Source organism: Convolutriloba macropyga, chromosome 5 (genome assembly GCF_964194025.1).
Source record: "Convolutriloba macropyga chromosome 5, txConMacr16.3, whole genome shotgun sequence".
Lineage (NCBI taxonomy): Eukaryota > Metazoa > Xenacoelomorpha > Acoela > Convolutidae > Convolutriloba > Convolutriloba macropyga.
Window position 1 is genome coordinate 29,047,879 of NC_134472.1, and position 25,085 is coordinate 29,072,963.

At 34.8% G+C, this 25,085-nt stretch overlaps 2 protein-coding genes across 3 annotated transcripts in view; both read right to left on the reverse strand.

The window, feature by feature from the left end:
• Positions 1–19,687, reverse strand: part of LOC142339298 (uncharacterized) — a 49,718-nt gene extending 30,031 nt beyond the window's left edge. For both annotated transcript variants that reach the window (XM_075389235.1, XM_075389234.1), the window contains exons 1-7: positions 19,599–19,687; positions 9,057–9,376; positions 7,293–8,644; positions 6,724–6,956; positions 5,249–5,385; positions 834–1,115; positions 131–204 (exon numbers count right to left, since the gene is read on the reverse strand). In XM_075389235.1, coding sequence (XP_075245350.1) covers positions 131–204; positions 834–1,115; positions 5,249–5,385; positions 6,724–6,956; positions 7,293–8,644; positions 9,057–9,376; positions 19,599–19,667 — 2,467 coding nt within the window. In that variant the 5' untranslated portion in view covers positions 19,668–19,687. The remainder of the gene's footprint in view (positions 1–130; positions 205–833; positions 1,116–5,248; positions 5,386–6,723; positions 6,957–7,292; positions 8,645–9,056; positions 9,377–19,598) is intronic.
• A 3,530-nt stretch (positions 19,688–23,217) lies between these two features.
• Positions 23,218–25,000, reverse strand: LOC142339299 (nucleotide exchange factor SIL1-like). Its single transcript, XM_075389236.1, has one exon. It carries the CDS (start codon positions 24,888–24,890, stop codon positions 23,472–23,474), a length of 1,419 nt encoding a protein of 472 aa, XP_075245351.1. The 5' UTR covers positions 24,891–25,000; the 3' UTR covers positions 23,218–23,471.
• Between the last annotated feature and the right edge of the window lie 85 nt (positions 25,001–25,085).

Here is a 25,085-nt window from a genome sequence, read left to right on the forward strand (position 1 = left end):
ACAAAATTTATATGGTCCAAAAAATGCTTTATCTTTCGGCGGCAGTTGAAAATATGAATTTTTGGCATGAGGTCTTTCCTACAGAGTGATGCCATGACTCTTACTTAAAACTGATTCTTAATTTGCGTACCTGCGGTAGATGAATTGATAGCACCATTTTGTACATCCTCTGTCGACTGCGTAATTGACTCTGAGGGCTGTGTACTAAAACAATGAACTATTTTATTTATTCAATATGTCTAATATTTATACTAATGTCGGAAGAATTGCTCTCGAACGACAGGCGGGTAGAAATTATTTGCCCCGCCGTGATTCAAACCACTGAGCTCCCGGTCCATAACCAGATGCACTGACCACTCGGCTTTCAGTCCCTTATTTTTTTTATGTGCAACCGACTTTATAAAAGCAACAAGCTTTACTTCGGAGTGAGCGCAATAGAGATCACTCAAAAATGAAGAACGAAAGCGTGAAAAAGTCACTTGAGAAGTCAAAGAATGTCCTAGAAGAAAAGCGCAAAATGGTCAAGCAAAAAATTTGCATAAAAAGACCAACACGTTTACAATAATTGCTATGAACTTCGTTCAAGAGCAATTAATCAGAAAACACGAAACAATTATACAGCAGACGAACAAAATCGAATCATTTCAAGCTTTCCTCAATTCAAAAAGAACCCCTCATCATCTAAAAAAATCGAATCATTCCGTTGATTCCCAATAACGCAACACAGTAGAGAAGCAAATGCGACTAGATGTTGAAAATAGCATATATTTTGCGCCTGCAAGCTAGAGGGACATAAACCGAGAAGATCGGTATGGTGAAGACAGAAATTTAACCTCTGGATTTTGTTTCCACTGCCATTCTGCTTCAGCTCTTCTTCGGATGGAGGAGGTGGGAAGTCTTCCTCGTGATTGAGACTTGAGCTAATATTATTACAAGCAGCAGTATTCGCATTATTATTCTGGTCCTGTATGATTGAGTATGAGGAATTGGACTGGTCAGTGTCTGTGACGAATGAAGCATCTCCAGAAGACGAAGCAGCTGGTGCGACAGATGTCTGTTCTACCTGCACTGTAGAAGTTACGACTGCCGACGGATCAACCAATTGGTTATCACTTCTGAAACAAACACATTCATACAAGGTACTGTTCAAAGCTCAAAAATCATCACAGAAAATGATGACTTGTCGGAGTCAACAATAATATACAGATATACCTAATACTCACGTGGTTAGAATGACTCGCAGCAATGAGCACCTCTAAGAAGATAAAATTCAGTTCGATTAGGGTGGCAAAAATGTGTAGTAAATCGGTATATATAAATAGCCTGAATTACCTGCCAAAGCTCGATCTGGATGTGTTAAACCAGCTTGAATATCAAATTAACTCGAACTAAAACCCCTCCTTCTGAGTTAGGATTCACTAAATTGTTCAAAAAATGAGAGTTTCTTCCACTAAAAGACAGATAAGTTTGCATTAATTAAAAATGTTTTTCCACTTTGGGCAAACATTTTTAAATTTGGAACAAGTATAATCTAAAGATGATAACGCAAATATAAGTATTTTTGAAAAAAAAATCCGAATGAGAAAAAAAATTATGACTTCAGGTCATTTGGTTTTGAGATAACTGAAAATAATCTGTGAGCGATACTATCATTTCTATTGCGGCCCTAAAAAGCTAAGTATGATTACGAAGATAACTACTTCTCTTATTTCTCGGCCATAAACATGGATTAAACCATAGCCTAAGAACGTCATTGAAACGTAAGAACATGAAAGTAAAAATAATCATAAAACCTCAATTTTTCCAACGAGGAATCAATTTAAAATACCTATTCAAGGATCGATTCAATTTTTAAGGGCTTTTTAATGATATTAATTTAGTTACTTTCCGCAGAGGATATCGTCTGTCAAAACTGATCTAACAAAAAAAACCCGGAGAGTGCCTAACCCTCAAACAACTACGTTCAATGTCGGCCCATTGACCACCACATGACCTTCAAGCGCACTGGGAAACTCTTGAAAAAACTACCCTACTTTCTAAAAACTCCCCAGAGCCAACTCGAAATAAAAATTCAACAACGAACGTTAATCTGAAAGGCAGAAAAGTACCAGAATTAGGCAAAAACTTCGCAAAAGCGAAAATTAAAAACTACTGAATTTAGCCAATTTATGACTGAACGAAATCAAAGTACTTTCAATCAAATCAGAAAGCATCGAAACCAATATAAGGACTGATTTAACAGAAATACACTAAATATACACCAGAGAAAAGAAAAATCAAAAACCGCTAAAAAAATCGGCAAAATTACAAAATTAGCTCAAGATTCCATCTAGAAGTCTAATTATATGACTAAGATGAACAAAAAGGCTCTCAACAAACATGTTCTTGCCAGTATGTTTACAAAAATTACTTTACTCAAAAACTTAAATTGCCAGTTGCTAAGCGAAAAAATCCAATTAGCAGAAAAATTGCAGCTTTTTGAAGATTTATGAGAACTAACAGAATTAAAAAAACTAACTGATTTTAAAGTTGAGAAAATGAACGAATTTAAACCAAATTTAGTTTCATGAGCGAAATCAAAATTTTCCATTAAAAGACAGATGAAGTTTGCATTAATTAAAAATGTTTTTCCACTTTGGGCAAACATTTTTTAAAATTTGGAACAAGTATAATCTAAAGACGATAACGCAAATATAAGCAATTTTGAAAAAAAAATCCGAATGAGCAAAAGAATTATGAATTCAGGTCATTTGGTTTTGAGATAAATGAAAATAATCTGTGAGCGATACTATCATTTCTTTTGCGGCCCTAAAAAGCTAAGTATGATTACGAAGATAACTACTTCTCTTATTTCGCGGCCATAAACATGGATTAAACCATAGCCTAAGAACGTAAATGAAACGTAAGAACATGAAAGTGATAATAACCATGAAACCTCAACTTTTCCAAAGAGGAATCTATTTAAAATACCTATGGAAGGATCGATTGAGTTTTTTAAGTGCTATGGAAGGATCGATTGAGTTTTTTAAGTGCTTTTTAATGGTATTACTTTAGATTCTCTCCGCAGAAGATATCGTCTGTTAAAACTGATCTAAGAAAACCCAGAGAGTGCCTAACCCTCAAACAACTGTTACCAAACTTTAGAAAAGTTAAAATGCTATTTATTAAACTCTTTTGGTAAGCTGTAGGTAAAAAGTAAACATAAAATCCGTTGCCAGATCCTTAAATCAAAAAAGTCAAAAACCTTAAAAAGACCAAAATAGATTAAAATTTGATAAAAATTAACCCCTTTTTTAGCAAATAAAATGCAGAACAGAAATCTACCAAATGGAAGACCAACTAAATCACAAATGAATAACATAGCCGGCAGTTTGCCAGAAAACAGCCGCAATAGCTTCGTAGATCTGCAGTCTCAAAAAATTCACAAAGACAGACTAAAAAAGAAAATTATTCTTTTCATTAAGGGCTGAGATGTAATATTTTGATTAGGAATTTGTTTAACTTATTGCAGCTTCTAAAAGATGACCTCAAATACCCTTCATTTAGAGTGACACGCACTAATTTGACCTTATCTCTTTGAATCATAGTATAGAAAAATCAATTACAGAGTGAGGAATTCATCTTCGAGAGGTAAGTCACAGGTGACAAAAAATTTAATCACGCGAATGAACAAAAAAACACTCTCCACTAAGAGTGAAAAATGACGTCAAAATCAGTTGAAATTGCATAAACGAATGAACAAAAAGCAGATTTGAAGTGATTGTGACGTCATATGGTCGTAACAAAAAATCTGGACGGAGAAAAACCAAGAGAAGGCCAATAGTAGCGCCAGCTATCGCTTCGCGGCTATTAAAAAACAACTAAGATCAACTAAAAAATCCCCAGATGCTATAAAAAATGTAACATACCCAGCAGATTGCCGGGAAATACCAAGAAGCATTAGAGATTGTAACTAAGAACTAAGTGCAAGTAACTCGCATCTAAAATTGGGCTTTATGGGTTTATCCCGTTTTAATTTCTGATTTCGATTTTTGATACTGACTGTTAATTTTGATGTCCTTTGCTGAGCAACTGGTGTTTAGAAACACTTTCAGCAGAAAGAGAGAAGAGTGAAACTAGCCTAGAGAAGTCGAAGATTTCACGCAAAATGCTGAACAAGCTGTGAACTCAGGTAAAGGGAAGAAATTTTTACTCTACGAAAAAAATAGGAGCGCTATAAAAGCTGAGGCGGCTATTAATAAGAATAAGAAAAACAAAAAAGCATGCAAAGATAATATTTTTATCAGATGATAAACGATCTCTAAACGAACTGATACTAGTGGAATTGATTGAGGCAAACACCGTTATCCGATAAATTTTAGTTAAAACTTAAAAATCTACTGTGAAAAAAGCCGAATATGATCAACAAAATTTTTCTCGCGTAGCTAAAATTTTCTCACACCTACTTTTCTTGCTCTCTCTCAGAATAATGCATGAACGAAACGCACTCGAAATTCTCTGCCTTTGGCTTTTGTTCAGCAGATTGACCTAAACACTTCTTTTCACGTGCGTCATTTGACTTTCTCTAATACAAAAGTCACCGATTAAAAACTATAGTGCCATAACTCTTCTAGTCGTAAAAAGACAGCACCCCAAAACAATTCAAATTCTTTAATTGTAAAAACCATGCGAGGGCCAATAACAGCCCCAGCTATCACTTTGCGGCTGTTAATGAAAAAGTTATCGGAAAAGTTTCGACACTTTTTTGTCATGAAACCCCTCCTTATCACGCAGATGACTTCCATTCAAATACAATGTCTGAAGGCTAGCGATTTAGAGCAGCAATCAAGAAAAACACTCGTAACCACAAATCACAGAAATGAAACGGAAAATAGGGCGCGAAATATGCGGCACAGAAGACTATCAGGACCAAGTACCTACCACTAACTTTGTTTGAGAAGTACAAATAGTTTCCAAACAGATATCTGAAGCGTAAAAAGCGAGTATACATGGGCACGCGAGAATAAATTACTTCGGTACATTACAGGCGAGTATAAATTACTTCAGTAACCATAACTTGAGACACGCATGATCTAGTTTAAAAATGCCAGATCTCTGTAGTGCAGATTTTACAAAGGCAGCTTTACTGTATACAATTTACGTGAATCCTGCCAAAGTCTCTTTAAAATGTTGGCCAAAAATGCTAAGCGGTTCTGGATTAATGACAAATTTTCGGCGAAATTAGCAGAGCCACGTAACATATACTCACCGATTAATTGGAAGGGTAGCTGATGAAAGTGTTTGTTTACTGCTGTTATCTTGACTGTTTACTGTTGCCGCTTGGGAAGAGCCGCGCTTAGGTACTGGTGGTGGAACTTTCTTGGGCGTTGAATCTCTGCTCTCGTCCTAAAAACTTACATTTATTTTTAAAATCACAACAAAAAAACATACCCGGCAGATTGCCGGAAAATAGCCGCCGTTGATTCCAATAAGCATGATTGGGATTGAACGAATAAATATATTGAAAAAAAAAAAGATTTTTGTACAAAAATATTTTTTAAGTCCGATTTATTTTGATGGCATTTCGTAGTTGAACATACTTCTGTTTCTTAGAGAGAGGTTACAGGGGCTACTATCAACACCAATAAGCATTAGAGGTGGTAACTAAGACTTATAGGAACGACGTTCAAATAGCGGGCATCTAAAATTGGGCTTTATGGGTTTATCCCGTTTCTATTTCTGACTTCAATTTTTTATACCGACTCTGTTCATTTTGAATTGCTTTGCTTAGCAACTGATGTTCAAATTCACTTTTAGCAGAATGAGAGAAGAGAGAAACTAGCCTAGAGAAGTCAAAAAGATTTCACGCAAAATGTCGAAAAAGCGGCAAAATGGTAAAGCGAAAAAAAGTTTGACGAAGTAAAAAAACATAGCAGGACAAGTCCTGACGAACAATTCAAAGAATTTTCATTGAATAAACAGAAAAACTGGACCTAGAATGGACTATGAGTGAATTGAGAAAACCATTTTTCAAAAAATCAGATAAAAAAAGAAAAAAAACAAAATATCAATGTCAAAATGCCGCATGTGAACAAAAAAACCACCAGCGAGAAATGAAAATTTCATTCAAACAAAAAACTAGGCCTTGAATGAGCTGTGAATGGATTGCGAAAACCATTTCGAAAAAAATCCGATCCAAAAAAATCGAAAAAACAGTAAAAATCAGAGTGAAATTGCCGCATGTGAACAAAAAACCACTACCGAGAAACCGAATTTTTGTTCAAACACCATTTTCGCACTCTACTTTAAAATTAGAGCGAAAAAAATTCACGCCGCAAAACCACTCGCTTTTTCGCTCCATTTCCCGTTTCGGCGTGACCAAAATCACTACTCCAATTTGACTTCAAAAATCATGAAAATGTGTGAACAGATCTTAAAAAAAAAAGACAGCGCCCCAATACAATTCAAATTCTTTGAATTGTAAAAAAAAATACGAGCGCAATAATAGCCGTCAGAGAAGATGAGGGCGGCTATTAATAATAAGGCTAATCTTAAAATCCAAATGTATCTTAAGATCTTAAGATGAGCTTCATAACCAAGCACGGGTCGCATAATTGGCGACGAGTCCTCACCTTATTTTTAAAACTCTATATGAGCAGAGATTCTGGTTGAAAATGGATAAAGCCTTGAACAATCTCGACAGAAGCCAAGAACATTTTCTCAAACGTAAACTGTTCAACTCACAATTGTTGACAAGCTCTCCTGTTGTTCGTCAGCAGACACACCAGTAGAAGCAGCATCCCCAGCTCCGCCCGAGGAAGTGGTCAACTTAGCAGCCAACTCTGACTCAGTTGACAGCCTTGTGTTAGCACTCCTCTTAGCCTTATGCGGTGGAACTCTAGTTTTGGTCTTTGCATGAGCTGATGGACGGGTGATCGTAGCTGTTCCGTTCATCTCAGGAAGCGTGTCTGCATTTCCTGTCCAATTCGTAAAATAATTTTAGACAAATTCCTCACCATTTACATGAAAAACGGTTCTGGCATCGCAATCGTCTTTTTTAGTCTGGTTAGATATTATAAAATCAATTGATTAAAATCTATCATCAAAACCAATGACAGGCAAGTAAGATATATGAGTTCGAAATAACTTCTTTCGAAATTCTTACAACTTTCAATTCCTCGCGTTGAATCTTGTTCATTTTACGATTGCAGCGGAATGCGAAATGATTTAATCACTTTTACTTTCCTCAAGTAATTGTAACAAAAATTACAAATAGAAGCACTTCAAAAGAAAAACTGGATAATAGTAACTACCTGGGGTGGACGACATATCTGCAGTCGGTAAAGACTCAACATTGTTATTACTGAATTTCGTGATGGGCGCTGGAGCTTCATCAGGTGGCGTATTCTGCATCATCTTATTGCCACTCGCAAAAGGGTTTTCAATCGCATCAAAATCAATATCGTCGTAATCGATGTCGGCATTTCTACGAGGCAAGGGAGGCGAATCAGCCATCATTTTATTCGAAGATTTGAACGGGTCCGCGATCGCCTCAAAATCGAAGTCATCTTGTTCGTAAACAGTCGACATTTTTTCGTCCTTCTGTAGCTCAAGACTGGCTTCTAATGTGGTGTCTAATATCGAAACTGTACTACTATCGTTATCTACAATTTTAGCTTCAGGATGAGCAGAACTATTATTAGGCTGTAAAAATGGTAGAAGAACAGTGGAGTCTTGGTTTTCCAAATCGCAATCAAACGTTTTATTGTGTACGGAATCTTCTGTGTTTATTCCAGTTTCTTCAAACACAGACTGTCCGAGAAACGACGAGTCTAAATCCTCTTTGCCTTTTTTGTTGGCTAAAGGACTTTCAAATTCCTCAATCACGTTCTGTGTTTCGTTTGAAAGTAAGAGCTGTCTTCCCGACTTTGTCAAAGTCTGGCAGCTATCACTGGTCGATTGCGATCTCTGAGGCAAAAGAAGCGGCTCCTTGACTGGCAGCCTTGCCGATGGAATCCCAAGTGAAAAGGTAGGACGTCTCAACGGCGAATCAAACGCTGGAACAGAATTGAAATCCACCTGATCCGCACTTCTGAACTCAAGCTCCGAAGCCTGCTGACTCTCGAGCAAATTTTCAGAATGTCGCTTCGACGCACTCAACGTCAAGGTCTGCTCGCCCTCGTTACAGAATACGGAAGTACAATCGTTCGCAAACGTATTGTCAAAATATCTCCTGTTGCCTCCCGAATTTCCTGCACTAGAACCGCCTGAACTACCAATAGAGGACTTGCCCACAAGCAGATGTTTATTCACGGGAGTTGCGAGTTCAGGAATGACGGCCAAGAGATCACTGGAGCCTGTTAATGTCAAGGGTTCCTGTTCGGATCCCGAAATCAGATGTTCCTCAGCTTCACCAAGGACAACCGTAGCGTCAAAACTGGCGTCCGATTCAGCACCCGAGCTGGCGTGCCTCGGAGCTGACACAAAACTGTCGTCTAAAAGCGAGTTCAAAGAATCTCCACAGACGGAGTAGTATAGACTGCTGCTGTCTGTGGATGAAACAGTGCAGTATTTGGTTCCAACGTGGTTTGGTGAGGCTGTAGTGCTCAAGTATATGCTGCTGTTCGGAGATGCTACTCCACTTCCAAGCTCACTCGACCCCGAGCTACAAACGATAAGCAATAAGCACTATTATGGAAATTCATAACGTAATCAAATCACAAGCTTCAGCACAATTGTTTCAAAGCATAAAATCATATTCAAGTCAACTCCAAACGAACGATTTCTTTTATGGTTACAACAATCTGTTGTCTCTGAACAAGAGCTGAAGTAATTTATATAATTTGTGCGAACTTGAAGTAATACTTTAATGCGGCCGATTTTCTACCAATTGTAGCCGGTGAATATACTTAGCAGCAATTTTTCATTTTAATGAATGATAGTAATCATAATTACTACTTGCCAAGCAAATTTTCTTGCTGTGAATATTAAATTCTGATATTCAAAAATTACTCAACTTGGCAGAAACAAAACTCACAGTAAGATTACAATTACTAGAATAAGTCTCTCGTACAAACCTTTCGTTCGCTTCACCCAACCGTGAAGACTCAAGATGATCGTCTTCTCTCAGTTTATTAATAAACACTGCTCCTGTCGCTTTCTTCTCAGGTGTACAATTACTACTCAAGCTACCAGCTGCTACAGGCGTGTCACTTGTTCTCTTCTTCAAAGCCGGTGAAAACGATCCAAGTCCCACGCCACCGTGGGTACCTGTCTGGGGTCCCGCAGCTACTCCAACGCCCGATTGGGAAGAGGGGACAAGTGCAGAGGTTATGCCAGACGCACTTGCAGCCGACTGAACTGCGGCTGATGACTTTGGATCACACTTCAACGAATCCTGGAATATTTTAAATTTTAAATCCTTTTCCTGTACAAAAAACAATTTGGCCCAACACAGACAGATTTTAAAAATAATCAGAACAGTTTATCAGTTCTTAGAACTTTTTGTATTCGCATTTATTGCACTCACGCTTGATAGTAAAAACAATATTGCGACAAATCAGTAGAGATCGAAAGAAATCGTGATAAAAGATTAAAAGCCCAGCTTACCATCAGCTATCAAACAGAGACAGAAGTCAGTACAAATAAACCCACAGATAGTTAGAATAGTGTCATGTGCTTTCATTTTGATATATTGACAGAAGCAATAAATTCCGACACTGTACGGCACGACACACTAATTCATCGCCATTCGCAGAAAACGTAATAGATATAGAGAATTTACCAATCGGTAAATAATACAAATAAAACATCACCGAGGCATAAAAGTTGTGAATTTCCGTAAATGATTCATGAACTCAAAGCTTAATACAATTTCAAAGTTTACAGGTTTTCGCTATAAAACGCCCTCTTTGATAGCCTCATAGGTTTTTCTAGCAAACCTAATCGAATTTTTCATCTTAAAATGTAAGATTTGACTAACTTCGTCAATCAAACGGCTAGCAAATGCTAATCAAAGATAGACAAGAAAGTCAACAGTAGACAGACCCGGCAGATTACCGGAAAAAAGCCCCCGCCGGAAAAAAGCCGCCATTGATTCCCATAAACCCGATTGGGATTAACAGAAGAGAAAAAATGAAAATAGTGATGTAACAAAATAATTTTGAAGTGCGAACTATTTTGATTTTTTCTTGTTAGACTTACTTTTGTTACTTAATGAGAGGATACACAGTGGCTAGTATCACTAACAATGAGCATTAGAGATGGTACCTAAGACTTATAAGAACATGTTTCAAGTAACAGGCATCTAAAGTGGGCTTTATGGGTTTTTTCGGTTTCTAATTTTCCGTGTTTTGATACTGATTATGTTCACTTTAGATTGATTTGCTGAGCAACTGCTGTTAATAGCACTTTCAGCAAAATGAACAAAACTAGCCCAGAGACGTCAAAAATCAAAGAATTGAAACAAATGAAGACAACAATATCAGCCCCCTTAAAAGAACAGCCTCCGATAAACAAAATAAGAGCCCAGACCGTCCACGAAACATCGAAAAAAAATTATTTCATTTTAGAAAATTAGTGTTATCAAAGTTATCATGCCCAACAACGTCAATCTCAAAAGACTTTGGCATAATAGGAGTTTTGACAGCCAACTTTGCAAAAAAAAACCACTGCAGAAAAAAATAAAAGAACAAACGTCTGGCGAAAAATGATTTTTACGAATGTCATTGACAATAAGTGGCATCAAAGTCAAAGAAACACGCAACTAACACTTGAAAAATTCAACATCTTTTGCACTATTTTTTAGTGGCAAGGAAAAGCCAAATTTTAAAAGAATTGGGGGAACACGCAACAAACGTAGCAAAAAAGCCTGCAAGAATCAAAAGTTCAAAAACAGTCAAAAACAAATAGTTTCAAAGATAAATAAAAAACTAGCAAGGAAACTAAAACATTATATAAATCCAATCATACCTCATTTGAGAGCAAATAAGACCTATCATTAATGAGACAAACTGACAGGACAAAAAATTAAGAAAAGTCATAAAAAATCTCGAAAATTTTTTATGTCGTTTAATAGTTCATTAAATGGAATCGTGACAAAGTAGTTAAAACCTGCAAGTTTGAACTTAAAAATAGGTAAACTCGAATAAGCCTAAAAAAGCCATTGAAAACTACAATTGATGAGACTAAGTAACAGAAAAAACAAAAAATCTACAAAGGGGCAAAATTCGAACTAAATTTTTTTCTGAAAGCAAGTGGTGTCAAATTAGTGAAAACTGTTTGATATGAAAAACCTTGATAGGAGAAAATTGATCGAAATTGAACCTATGAGATTTCCTCCCAGAGTTTTCTATAATGAGACAAAATGATATAAAAAATAAAAAGATGAAAAAAATCCAAAAAATCGATTTTTCGAAAACAGTTAGTGTCAATGTCGTCAAAACTATTAACTTCAACTCCAATTAGCAAACTATTTTCAATAACCTCAATAGAGCTATTGATACCTGTCAGTGATGGGAATGAATAACAAAGCAACAAAAAGGACTACAAAAACAGCGGAAATCTTTTATTTCATGAAAACAAATAGCGGCAAAGTCATTGAAAACCATTTGTAGCCTTTAGAGGGTTTAAAAAGGAGCAACTATGCATTATTAGAACATACGTATTGCCTTTTATAAAGTATTCGTAAAGAAAGTGAAAAGAAAAACTGCAAAAACAAATCAAATTGCAAGTGAAAAAAATGCTCTCAAAAACGGCAAATCTGTTTAAACACCATTCTCTCAATTCACTTTAAACAGCACTTTGAAAAAAGTCACGCCTTTCAAATACTTGATTTTCGTTCATCTTATTTGTTCAGCGTGACTAAAATCATTACTCCAATTTCACTTCTTATGGACAAGGAAATAAGTGAAAAAAAGTGCGAACAGATCCTAAAAAAACGACAGCACACCAATACAATTCAAATTCTTTGCAATGTAATGAAAAATATGGGCGCGATAATAGCCTGTTGAGACAATGAGGGCGGCTATTAAACAAACCAAAAAACTTGCTTGTTCTGTGAGGGGCACAGAATGTTCCACATTTACATTAAATGCGGCCCATTCGGTATTGTTTGGTCGATGTCCTGCAACTAAGCCTCTGGACTAAGAAATTTAGTTTTTGTTTTAAAGTTTGATATAATTCTTCACAACTTCCGTGATTTATCTCAAATATTCAACCAATTATTCAAATATGACCGACCTCAATTAATGGCCGACTGAAAAGATGACCGCACTTAACACAACTTTTGTTTGTTGTTTATTAGAAGATTGAATAAGAAATAGGAATGATCAAACTCAAGGTTAAACAATTTGATCGAACTGAAAAACTTCTTGGATTGTCTTTTATTTATTCTGATTTTTGTTTCAATTCGCAAGGTTGCCAACAAAAATAATTGTTGCGTTATCAATGGTTAGAATGACAAAATTTGGCGGATAATGTGTTTCATTTGTTTCCCAAAAAAGTCCTTTTTTCTGAGGCATTTGAGTTTTAGATAGACACGGTGTTAGAAATGATACATTATTATTGTTCTAAGATGCCCTCCACAAAGCCTCTGGTTATTTGAAATGAGCGAAAAGGATCAATTTAAAAAAATATCAAAATTCAGGCCTAATTAACTAAATTGGCCAAACTTTTTCAAAGAGCAGGATTCTTGGAATTTCGCTATGTAGTGCAATTCTAGACGCAAAAGACCTTTAATTTGATTCCACACACGTTAGTCTAATTTGCCATAAGAAAAAAATCAAAATGCAGGTCTGGGATCACATTTTTTTCAGAAGATGTGGGAACAACAAGGACAATAGGTTAGGTGCGCTCCCACAATGCTCCACAACTTCATATTTTAAACAATTTAACAAAACTCAAAGCTGTCTGCATTATAATCGAGACACGATTCAAAATACAAAGTTATATTTTTACCGCTCCAAGGGTGTACGTAAAGTTTTTAGCGTTCCAAAGGTGTACAAAATAAACACCTCATCTTTGGATTTGAAGCAGACGTTTCTAGCCAAAGACAAAAAAATGAAAAAAAGAACGTTATTGCTGAACTTTTCATTGGCTCCAAAAACCGGAATAGTCTCTTAACAAATAGTCTCTTAAAGCCAATTGCTCATACTTTACGAATAATCAAAAGATTTTTTAGTGTAATTTAGAAGAACGGTATGGTATGGAGATTTATAACGAGACAATTTTCTCTTATCGCAGTGGCAAAAAAGGTATTAAATTATCCCTATTAAATATCAGCTACTATACCAATTGATAATATGAAATTCCCACTGTTGCCAACGATTTAGTAAATGCAAATTTAAAAAAAATAAGGAAAATTTCTGTGGCACTTTCTAATAAAATCTAAAAATTCTAGATATATTTGTCTTTTACATTGAAATCTAACAAAACAATTTTGAAAAATATACTGCAGTTGCTCCTGTAACGCTCCTTAGGAAAGCGTAGCACAGTAAAAGCCCGACAGATCAAATTGAAAGATAACAAAATTTGTATAAAAACATTCTTAAAACATTTCATGAGGAAAAAATGACAGCCGAGAAGAACCAATAGTCGGAAACGAATCAATTTCTGGGTTCATAAAGAATAAAGCCCTTGAATCACCTAAAAATTTTAAAACTGAATTTCAAATGATTGCATGTAGGCGTTCTGAAGACCAGTTCAGGCAAATATATGAAATTTTAGACATTTATATTTTTTAACAAAAATGACCACAAGCATCGTTTCAGTCTCGCATCATTCTAAAAGGATAGCACCCAAGAACTTTCTTCACACGCTAAGTTGAAAACAGAAGCAAGTTTAAATAAATTAATTTTTCGATAAATTTTGTTCCGCAGAAAATAAAGAAAGGGTATAATGCAAAATACTCTCAACGATGTGATGATAATAATAAATCTTGAATAGATCACAAGCAGCAAAATTCGTCATAGCATCTAGAATCAATTCACGTAGTGTCTTGATCTAAAAAAGAAACTGTGAATTTTTCCATTTTCTTAAAAACCTCTTTAACTTACATGTTAAACAATGAGGCTCGGTAATGTGCGTTCGCACATTAAGTTCCGACCATGCTCATCTACATTTTTCACTTAATTGTTTACCAAATGAGGAAGAGATAAAAAAATTAACATATCAACATATCGTTCAACAAACTACTAAAAGAATAAAACAATCTACTCTAGAGGGCCTATGAGACCTGTGGCTACCATAATATGACTACCAGAAAAGACGGCAAGAAAAATCAAAAAGTTACAAATATTAATTACGACCAAAACTCCTTCTCCATTTTTTGGAAACCACTAATAACCAAATCAAAATGGCATCAGAGAAAAATTGTACTAAGAAGATTAACCGGTACTTTTTGGAACAAAATATGGCACTTTTCCTCAATGCGACTTGGCAACAAGTCGGCTAGAAATGAGCAAAAGCGGCAAAAATTTATTAAAACATTGCTTTTTTAAAAAAATTAAATTCGAACTGATTAGAAACATTACGCATCAAATTAAATCATTGAAAGAGTCTTTTATACCTCAATAGAGAGTGACTGAGGCCTTTCATTATCCAGGATATATCATATGACTACAAAAAGAACGACAAATACAGGCAAAAACGAAAAAATTGCACGAAAAATTATGCACGAAAACGATGTCCCCCAATCAATTATTTATTAGGCCGATCACTAAAAACAATAAAAAACTTCGTTTTCATTTTTTGCAGGTGACAACATTTGTAAGTCAAATGACGCCCACTATTGTGATACTGTGAAAGGAAAACAAAAACCTAAATATAGGGGCAAAAATCACGAAAATTGGTTTTATGAAAACTGGTTGTTCCAAGAAGAAAGACCATTTGAGGAAATTAAAACCGTTATGAAGAGCAAATTATATTTCAAAAGATAAATGATGTGAATTGTATATAGAGATGCTTGGCTACAATTTAACAGAAATAAGGTTGGTAGATCTCAAAAATCTATCTTTTTTTATTAAAAACAAATAATTTCAAAATTCATAGCCAACAAAAGCTTTCGACTAAAAGATTAGACAGTTTGTCTTGCAACTACTTGGAAAACTAATTGCGACTGTTAATAATGAGACTAAATCATAAGACTATAAAATAACATTAAATACAAGCTGAACTAATAAGTTTCACAAACAACTTTACTAAACCACAGTTTTGAAGCCATTAAATTTAACCGCGATTACCCATAAGATGTTAACCGCGAGAATATAACATCTTCATTTGCGTCTCCTTTGATCATCATATCATCTTTTTGTTAAAAGACTATCACAAAATGACAACAAAAAGAACCACAAAAACTGAAAAGTATCTAAACTTCACAAAATTCTTCTGAAACAAATTGTCTAAGCCCTGAAGACATCATTTAAAAAGTTTAAACAACAGAAAAATTATTGTTTGATTCAACAAAACATTAAAAAGAGCTCAAAAAATGAGGCTAATTTACGAAAATGATACAACATTGTAAAATACGACAAAAACTAAAACCAGAACAAAAAGGGATAAGTTGAAGAATACTATTACTCATTTTTTTCAGAAATTTAATTCGAAAGTCAAAACAGCCATTAGTTATTTACCAATATCAGTTATTTAAGTTCACTTGTTTATCTAGAGTTGGCCACTGAGACCTTTAATTACACAATATTTGGCATATGAAATTAAAAATTAACAACAAATAAAGGGCAAAAATAAAAACTTCTACCAGTTTCTGGAAGAGAACGGAGTCGCAGCCCTTCAAACCATATGTCATGAAAACGAAAATTACGTTCAGCTTCAAATGTTGTAAAGCATTTTTCAGCTAGATTGTTAAATAATGTGACAATTTACAAAAGAAACAAACAACAGCAAAAATGGGCAACTATGCACAAAAATCAGAAAATTTTGTATGAAAACTCGTTGTAACAAAAGCAAGAAAACCTTCTGTAAAAACAATCGGCCAAACTAATTAGTTTTTATTCTATAAGGAGGAAAGGTTGACCTGTACTTACTGAGAATAAGCAAAAAGTTGACTAAAATATAAAAAATTGACAAGTTCAAAAAAATCAGAAATTTCCTTAAAACAAATGCACTCATTAACATAAGAGACAGATAGGTAACAACCGAATGAATAAAAAAGGTTCACTTGCACCTCTTGAGGAAGAAATTTATATCTTTGAGTGGTTAAACTTAAAAATCAGACTGCCAGAAGAATAACAATTGAAGGCAAAAGACAAGAATTCAGTTAAATTTTACTAAAACTCTTCCTCAAAGCCATAAAAACCCTTTGGTTCTCTGAAAACAAACTGTATCTACATTTGTCCTCAAATTTTCGTAAGTTGGAGCTGTCATTAATGGAGCCGTGAAAAAAAATTGTCAGTAATTAACATTAAAAAACAAAAGCAAAATATTTTGAAAAAAGGCAGCATAAAAAAACCAAAAAGTCTCTGATTCTAAGAGTCCATGATAATATCAAACCCCTCCCTGATTTTGTCGCGCACCCAGCAAACCGACTAAGTGTTTCAATTATTTGCGAATTAGACCAATTAATGAGTGGAATTCTTCAAATAATGAGAAAAATTGCATTTTGTATAATTATCGAGTTAAATCTGCAAAAAACGGCAAAGTTTTAATTCCAGAAGACTTTCATACGGCGCCTAATTGCAATTAGCGCTCTTTTTGAGATTAGGGAGTCTGTGTTAAGGTTTCTATGTCACTAAGTCTGGCAAACTTTAACACAGTGGACCAAAAAAAGCATATTTTGTGCCGTTTTTGATGAAAAAAGTTTGAATTTTGAAAATTTTATCAAAAATTTTAGCCGAAAAATACTTTAATCAAACAATTCAGCAACGCTCTTCTATCTCTAACTGAACAACAAAGCTCTGCTGTCAAATATTTTAACTTATTTTGAATTATATTAGCGAAATTGTGCCAAATTTTAGCAAAACTACTGAAAATGTGAACAAAAACAGTCGAATGTTCACACTTTAAACCTCGATAACTCCCTGTAAAACACGAATATCGAAAAATCTTTTTTATTCCGTATGCTATGCTGGACGGACTTTTTAATGATACCACTCACAATTCTCTACGATGAATATATCGGTCGGCCAAAATTGACTGAACAAAAAAACCCTGTTGAGTATATAGTTCCTCCCTCCCCACTAAAGTGGGGGTGGGAACAAAAAATGGAAACTGTTACATCCTAGTTGCCTCATTAATTATAACTACTTTATTGAATCGACTATATATCTAATAAAAAAATACATTTTTAAGACATCTTTTTAGGTTAGGTACCCAGCGCAATTGAAACGTAAAAACGTGAAAGTGAAAGTATTTTAGAAACTTCAACTTTCCCCACGAGGAATTAATTTAGAAGAACTTTTCAAGGATCGAGTCAGCTTTTCAAGGTCCTTTTAATGTATCACATTAGATTATCCTCAAAAGATATCATTCGGTAAGAACTAATCTAATCAAAAGCCCGGGATATCTTAAAGTGCCTAACTCTCAAACCAATTTGGAGGACTGAAACAAGTATTTTAGTTCAAACATATTAAACAGAAAGTATATGCCGCTAAATTCTTTCTAAATGTGGATAATTGAAGAAGCTTGTCGATATTTTAACCCAAGTCACTTTCTAAAAAATTTAGCAATGTTTCACAATTAAACTGCCTAAACTAACAAAAATTGTCCCATCTGGTACCAAAAATAAAATGTGTATGATGAAATTCCAGAGTGACACAGAAACCAGAAACCAAAAGGTCGCAAAGTTTCGCGTCCGATTGTGGTCGACCTTTAAAGACAGAATCCCAAAATAGGAAACTCTAATTAGCGCAGAGCTTAGTAACTACTAAAAAAATAACGCTGAAGTTCAATATCTCGACCCAGAGGAACACTTCTGTAAAAAAAATCAGCATGTGAGCAAAATCACCTCACGCAGAAAAATTCTTTCCATCATAATTTTTCATCCCTCTGTCCTTTGTAGAGCAGTATGGACAATAAAAACTTGGCGCTCCATCCAACAGTCTTGATCAGCACCCCAATTAAAGAAGTGAATTTTACATCAGAAGCTTTAAATTTTGAAGAAATGACTTTTAGCATTTCAGCTCCATTGCACTTTTAGCAGTCATAATGCTGCCAATTCATTTCAACTTGCTCTGAATCAGAGCAACTTAACTCATAAAAAAGGGAAGTCACGTGTGAAAAGTCAACTGAAAAGTGGTTCAAAATCGAATTTAAAAAAGACCGACCGGCCTCAAATATTTGCTGCAAAATTGGCTTGAGAGCAAATAAAAAGCTTCAGCAATATTCCTTTTCAAGTCGTAATACTATTCGAGTATATAAAATTTAAGAGCAACAGCTCTTAAATATTTGCCAGTGGTATAATTACGAGCTATTAAACGGCTGATACTTCACGTACCATAAATTTTTGGGTTAAGCTAGAACTTCCGTTATGCAAAAAAACGTAATGTTCAGCATCAGGATATTTCATTAGCGAATGATAGCAATTGTGACTATTGGATTAATACGTAGTATAAAGCGTAATGTGTGCATCTGATTGTCTGATTAATACTTTCACTTTGTTTCCATTTGAACTAGGTTAATGTACTGCGTACACTCTAATCCCGAACTCCATCTGTCACCAGTAAAAATGATCCCTAAGGAAAAAAAGCACACCAAAGAGACCTGATCCGTTAGCAATGCAAAGAACTTCATGTTTCAAAACTTAATCAGGATGTCAACTATCAGAGATACCCAAATACCAACGATCACCGTGTCATCTAGCCAAACAATTCAGAAAATAGCAAATTGAATTAAATTTTTGCCCTATTTCAGACGCATTATCTGTCTGGGTAAAATTCTCAGCAATTTCAAAATTGACCCCTAGTTGACATTGCACCCTTAACTTGTGTATTACTAAAAAAAAGGATAGAGGATAACTTTCTGAATTGTTATAGTTCAAATCCACTCTAGTTTCCCGATAAGAACAAGGCGGCACTTGTACGCACACTGTATGATGCAGCAGCCATGGGAGTCACAAATCTGGATAACATAATATCACAATAATGATTTAAAATCTGAGGGTGAAATTTGCATCATGGTCTCAGTTATTCTTCCCCGTCCCGGGTAAGAAGCAAACGAAATTTATAGCCGTATTATTCTTATGGTTGGATACTGTAGGGCATTGCACAATAAAACTAAAAACAGCGCTTGTTTATTTTTTAAAAACTTTTTTTTGCATCACAAGGCAGCATTGTCTAAGGCAGCTCTGAGTATTAATTATTACCAACAGCATAACAGACCAGAAGATATTAACTGAAATAACCATAGGAAAAGATGTTATCGTTTGTCAAAAGTGTATCAGATCTCTGAGCAGTATTATTTGTGTATAAATTCAGCTGTTAACTGGTAAAGGAGAGATTGATGAAAAACGAACGAATGAGGTAATGCTTGGGTGGCTGACTTATACTTACAAGAAGTGATCTGAAAATAATTAAATGCTCATCATTTTGTACCAAATAATTGCAGAAATTGCAGACCTACATTAACAGGTGTTCAAATACAACATTTCAGAGGTAGCGTAAGCTAACCAGAGAGTGGTGAGTGTTCTGATGCTTGTTTGTGTCAATTTGCTGAAGAACTCTCCATTCATTATCCATCTAAAAACATCACTTAATCTAAATGATAATGTCTTTTCATCATAAATAAATATCAGAAGCTATTCTTCAAACGAGTTCAAATTTACGCACAGCTAGAAAAGTTATACAAAATCAGAATGTATTACATAGCCCGTTATAATAAAAATAGAGCGCGTATCGGGTGTCTACGTGTTATGCGCAAAGAGAAAAGATTCAAAATAATTTGAACTAATTCAACTAAAAATCACAAAATTTCTGCGTATAACAGAATTAATATTTATGGTTAATAAATCACTGAGGTCGGTCAATTAATCTCAAACAAGACCCGATAGCATATAGAAATTAAAAAATTGAATAGAATTGCCTACAAGTACAACAACAACAAAACAAGTCAGGCATGTGTTGGACACAAACGTAGCGCACTCATTCTTCCTAAAGATAGAGGGAACAGCCCATAATAAAGATAACAATGTAACAAAAAAATCTATTTCGAAAATAATACTTGAGAATAATTCTAAAAATTTAGCTCGATTATTTAAGCCATTCACATTTCACGCTCAACGAAAAACCAAAAACTGAATGCTTTAATGATTGCCAAGCTATCATCATCTCTGATACCCACTCGAGGAAACAGTCAATAACTTTTCACAAAATTGGATAACAATATGAAAACTTTCATTAAGTGCAAAAATTGCCGTTTCTAACAACCAAATGATGGTTAACAATTTGAACAGTGAGCATAACAGTTACCATATTTACGTAGAAAGGACAAAAACATGTCTATTTGGTTTAATAAACAATTTAATCAAAAAATCCAAAGTTGCAGTTTATAAAACCTTTTCCAACCTCGCAAAAGGCAATATTCAGTTTTAGAACAGTTCGAACATCAGATCAAATAATTATTCAGACACAATCACACAAAATTAATTGCATAAACAATCGCATAAACCAAAAACACTTTTTGGAAATGACAGGAAATAGTACGGAATTTTATAATTGCTAGTAAATTGCTTTGATAAGATGTAATAACATCGAGCAGTGATTCGGTTTAAGATTTAGGAATGATAAAAAGCCATTCCAGAAAACTACAATTGTTTTTTCTCGAGTTTATTTTGGAAATAACTATTACTACGAGAAGAATTTAGCCTACAACTGTGGGGTTTTGAGATATTTGAAGATCGACCTGTAAATCATTTGGCGGGAAATTCTGAAAATGAGGGAAAAATTGGGTGACATAACTACCGCATTTCGGGTTTTATTCCAGGGTCCTGTGCATTGACCAAAAAATGTCATCCTCAAAGAAAGATATGGAAAAACAACAATCCTGAATATTTTGGACAATTTTTATTTCACTATTTTTTCTGAATTTTAAGATTCCCTGTTACAGCAAAATCCTTTAGTTTCTGCGGTATATTTACAAAATCGATACATTTAGACCACCATGCTATCAGATAGCTCCCCCTCTCAAAAATGGATCTAAGTAATCACTGGGGATGCTAAACTCACCAACATTTGGTTTCTGTTATTTTGACTTAGACGAGTACTGCAGCCCTCCCCCCCCCCCCCCCCCCAATAAACGTTCTTTCAAAAAATTGATTCCGACTATTATATTTGTAAAAAAAAACTTTGTACGCAATTTGACAGGAGAAAAAGTTATACATCTCAGAGTTACTCTTGATTCAAAGTTAAAAATTTAAGACAAAGAGAAAACCTTCCCCGAAAAATGAATTTTCGAAACTTTCAAAAGCAATCAAATCTCCTTACCCAATTAAGACCAGATTATTATTAAATGCTACTAGTTGTCAGTCATCTCCATTACACATTGGTATTTTAAAGCGGAATTACAAGCAATTTGAACATCTACCGAGAAAAACAATTAATTGAGTACCTCTGTCAAGACGTGTTTTGACTTTTTCAGATCGAATTTGAACGAATTCCCAGACAATTTGAGTTTTGTAAGTTTACTTGAGGTGATTTCAAGTTATAGGTATCTATTAAATGAGTCCAATATCAAATGTTTTTTTATTGCTTTAAGCTTACGCGTTCTCAATTGAATGTTCTTGTTGTTCATTTAACGTGTTCTTCTGTTATCAAGATTTTTGACAAAATTACGAAACAGTATACGATACATAACAGCACCTATATTGATTTTCAATAAAAAAACAGTAGAGATCTCTTGGAAAATGCACTAAAAAGGCTGGAACTCCGAAGAGATCAGATTCTCGAAGCAACGCTAATATCCGATATCATTTCAAACTTCAGCTCTCTATTTGTGATTCACAAACCCTTGAGTCTGTTGGGCTCAAATCAGAAACATATACAATCGAGTAAAAACGGGCCGCCAAATTTTACAACATAGTTTCTTTAATTTTCAAAACTTATTGTTTCTCTATTTTCTCATCCTATTTCCACTGCCTGCTCGTTGCAGACTTGGATAGCAGGACTTACCCATGTAGTATGAAAGGGCGAGCCAAGCAGACAATTAAAATCTGCAGCAACCCTGATGTATCTAATGCGCATTAGATCTTGCTTACTTTTCAAGTGGTCGATACCAATCTCGCTGTGTTGCGGAGCGAACAACAATGAGTTTACCTCCTTCATCAATACTTAGTAGTTCCTAGGGCTATAAATTGATCTCCTATAATAACTTGGTTGTATTGGAAACTTGGTATATTTTCCAATCATAGAGTCACCTATTTCATCAACTACTTTCTTTTTTTAACCGCTCGTTCATAGTTGAGACTAGGCAATTCCGGATTGAGATTGCTCATTTCTGTAATATACAAAATTTTGCCTTCTAATTTAACCTTTAAGAATAGTACAAGCTCCTGGTACAACCCTCTCTGTTGCTTAGGATAATGGGCTTGCGAAATAACCACTTCTCTAGTTTTTAAACGAAACTTGAGGTATTTATTGGGATTTGAATTGGGAAAACTCCACACCAGATTTTTGAATTCTACAAGTAAAAACGAGCGCGCAAAATTGTCGCTATTTGCTCAATTGTTTTATTACAAAATCCGAATATTTCTTGGACAGTTAGCAGCAGCCAACCAGTAAATTATACTTAAAACCTCTGAATTCAATCATTTATTCATTTAGTTAAATCGCAGCGAAACACATAAAAACGTGGTCGAGTTGAAGATTCATGGCTGTTTTTCGAACATTTGAATAGCTTTCGTAAATTTAAGAAGCACAGTTTGAAGTTGCTCACGTAACCAAATATTTGCTTGAAAACAGCTGTGACAGTGTTCAAATATTGCGTAAACAAAAAATGTTAAATAATCCAAAGAACAGCTTCTTTTTTTCAGCCAGCAGCCACAGCACTGACTACTTGATTTCAAAAATCACGCACTACAAATAACAAAAAAAAAGATTTCGAAGAGTATGACCCCCAGTTTAGAAAAAATACCGTGACCCACTATCCACAAAAAGACTGCGAAGAAATAGAAGAATATGGAACAAAGGTGTCAAAACAAGACGATAGTTTGTTCATTTAAATCTACTCCTTTATTAACCCAGCCTTTTCGTTGCAAAGTACTCACACAATTTTTGAAATTAGACTGAAGAAAAATTTGGTATCGCATATATATATTTCACTTTTTGAATTGTTGGCACAAAAACGTAAACAAGTAGAAGTTAAACCAAACAAAATAGAAAAGGTCAAATTAATTTTACTTCAGTAAAAATTGAAACAGACAAATTTTGCTCGTGATATGTTGATATGACTTAGAGTAACGTTATCAAAAATAATTGCAAATATGTCTTGAAAAGATGCAAAGATACCGACAGCACCAATCGGTAAACGATAATTTGAAAATACAACGATCACAGTTCCGGATGTCTAGGCAAAAACATAATTGCCTTTAAGAGATCCTGTAATTTGGCCAAAACTTCTTTTCTGTACTCCATTTGATCATCGTCCAACTTAATCTTAACACCACCTCCTCTTAGATCCTTTTCAAGCATCAAATCTTTAAAAACTGTCTGCAAATGTTCCAACCACTGTTTCACTTCTGATTGCTGACATACATTCTCGCTAACAAAAAGCTTTGAAGCATCTATTAATGTCTCAAATGAATTCAAGTTTGAAGTGAAACTTTGACGTCTGAAAGTTTCACTCAAAATTTGGCAAGTGCAAGATATTCCTTGCCCAACTGAGGCTAGCTGATATTGCCTATTTAGCGTTCGTGTTGCATCTGAATGATCGTCATCAATTGACGCGTAATTAGCTTCGTTTATCAAATCCATTTCTAGTTGGGCAACCTTGAAGCTTGGTAAAAAACCTTTTTCAGTTGCTTTGCATAATAATTGGTAACCGTTCATATCTCCAAAAACTTTCTGAGCAAACGGAAAGTTTCGGAGAAAAGCTGAGAGCGCATTAAATGCCGATTTAGTTAGAGACGATTCAATGTTTGAATCCAACGCTCTTGTCAAAAATTGTAAAATTTGACCATCTTCAAAAGCGTACACTTTCAATTTCTGATTGCTTTGCAGACACGACGTTAATACTGTTAGCGCAGCTCTTTTAACAGATGTGTCAGAATGATTATAAACTTGCTTAATCAGGCCAAGGCCATTCATGTGTAAAATGAAATCCTGCGCGTTATCAATTTGGTGGGTATAGTAAGTCAAATCTTCCATTTTAGTCAAAATAACGCTTTTTTCTAGATTATCAATCGCTTGACTTCTCAAAAACTGAACAATATCTTGAACTATTTCAGATTCAGTTTGTATTTGATGATTTAAGTCTTCAAAATCCTTTTTCAATTCTTCAATGTCTTTGAACTTCGAAAGGTCAAGGGCACTATTTTCATTTTTTGGCCCATCGTCTGGCATGTTAACAAGCTTCGCTTTAAGTTCTTCATCAGAGAGATAATTGAACTTTCCAGATTGGTCAACCCATCCAGTAGATTCGGAGCTTTTTGATTCCTGGACCTGTTCTTTGTCGTCCAAAAGCTTTGCTTCCTTTTCACCAGTTTGGAGATTAATTCTGTAATGCAGTCCTGAAGGTAGCATCTGACCTGGTTTGACCTTTTGCCACACTTTAGAGGGAATGAACAACTCGTGTTCGTAATTTTCATCTTCTGGTGTTTCATTCAAATTCGCACTTTCTTGAATCGGTTCAGGAGCAATTTGTTCTTCTGATTCTTTTTCTTTGACAAAGACAACTGCATTGTCATCACTCAAAACAACGACACAATTTGAGACTAATATGAGTAATAGAAGTTTCAACGCCATAGCCATTCAATACAACCGATTCTGAAACGCATTTGAATATTCAATGAGTGCTTATGCATCGTAATATCTTTTTGAGAACCGAAATAGATATTCATAAGAAATACCAAAAAACACTACATAGGCTTTATTCGCAACCGAATATTCCATACATTGATATTGTGCCCATAATGATTGCATAAACATGCCTTTTCTCGCCATTAA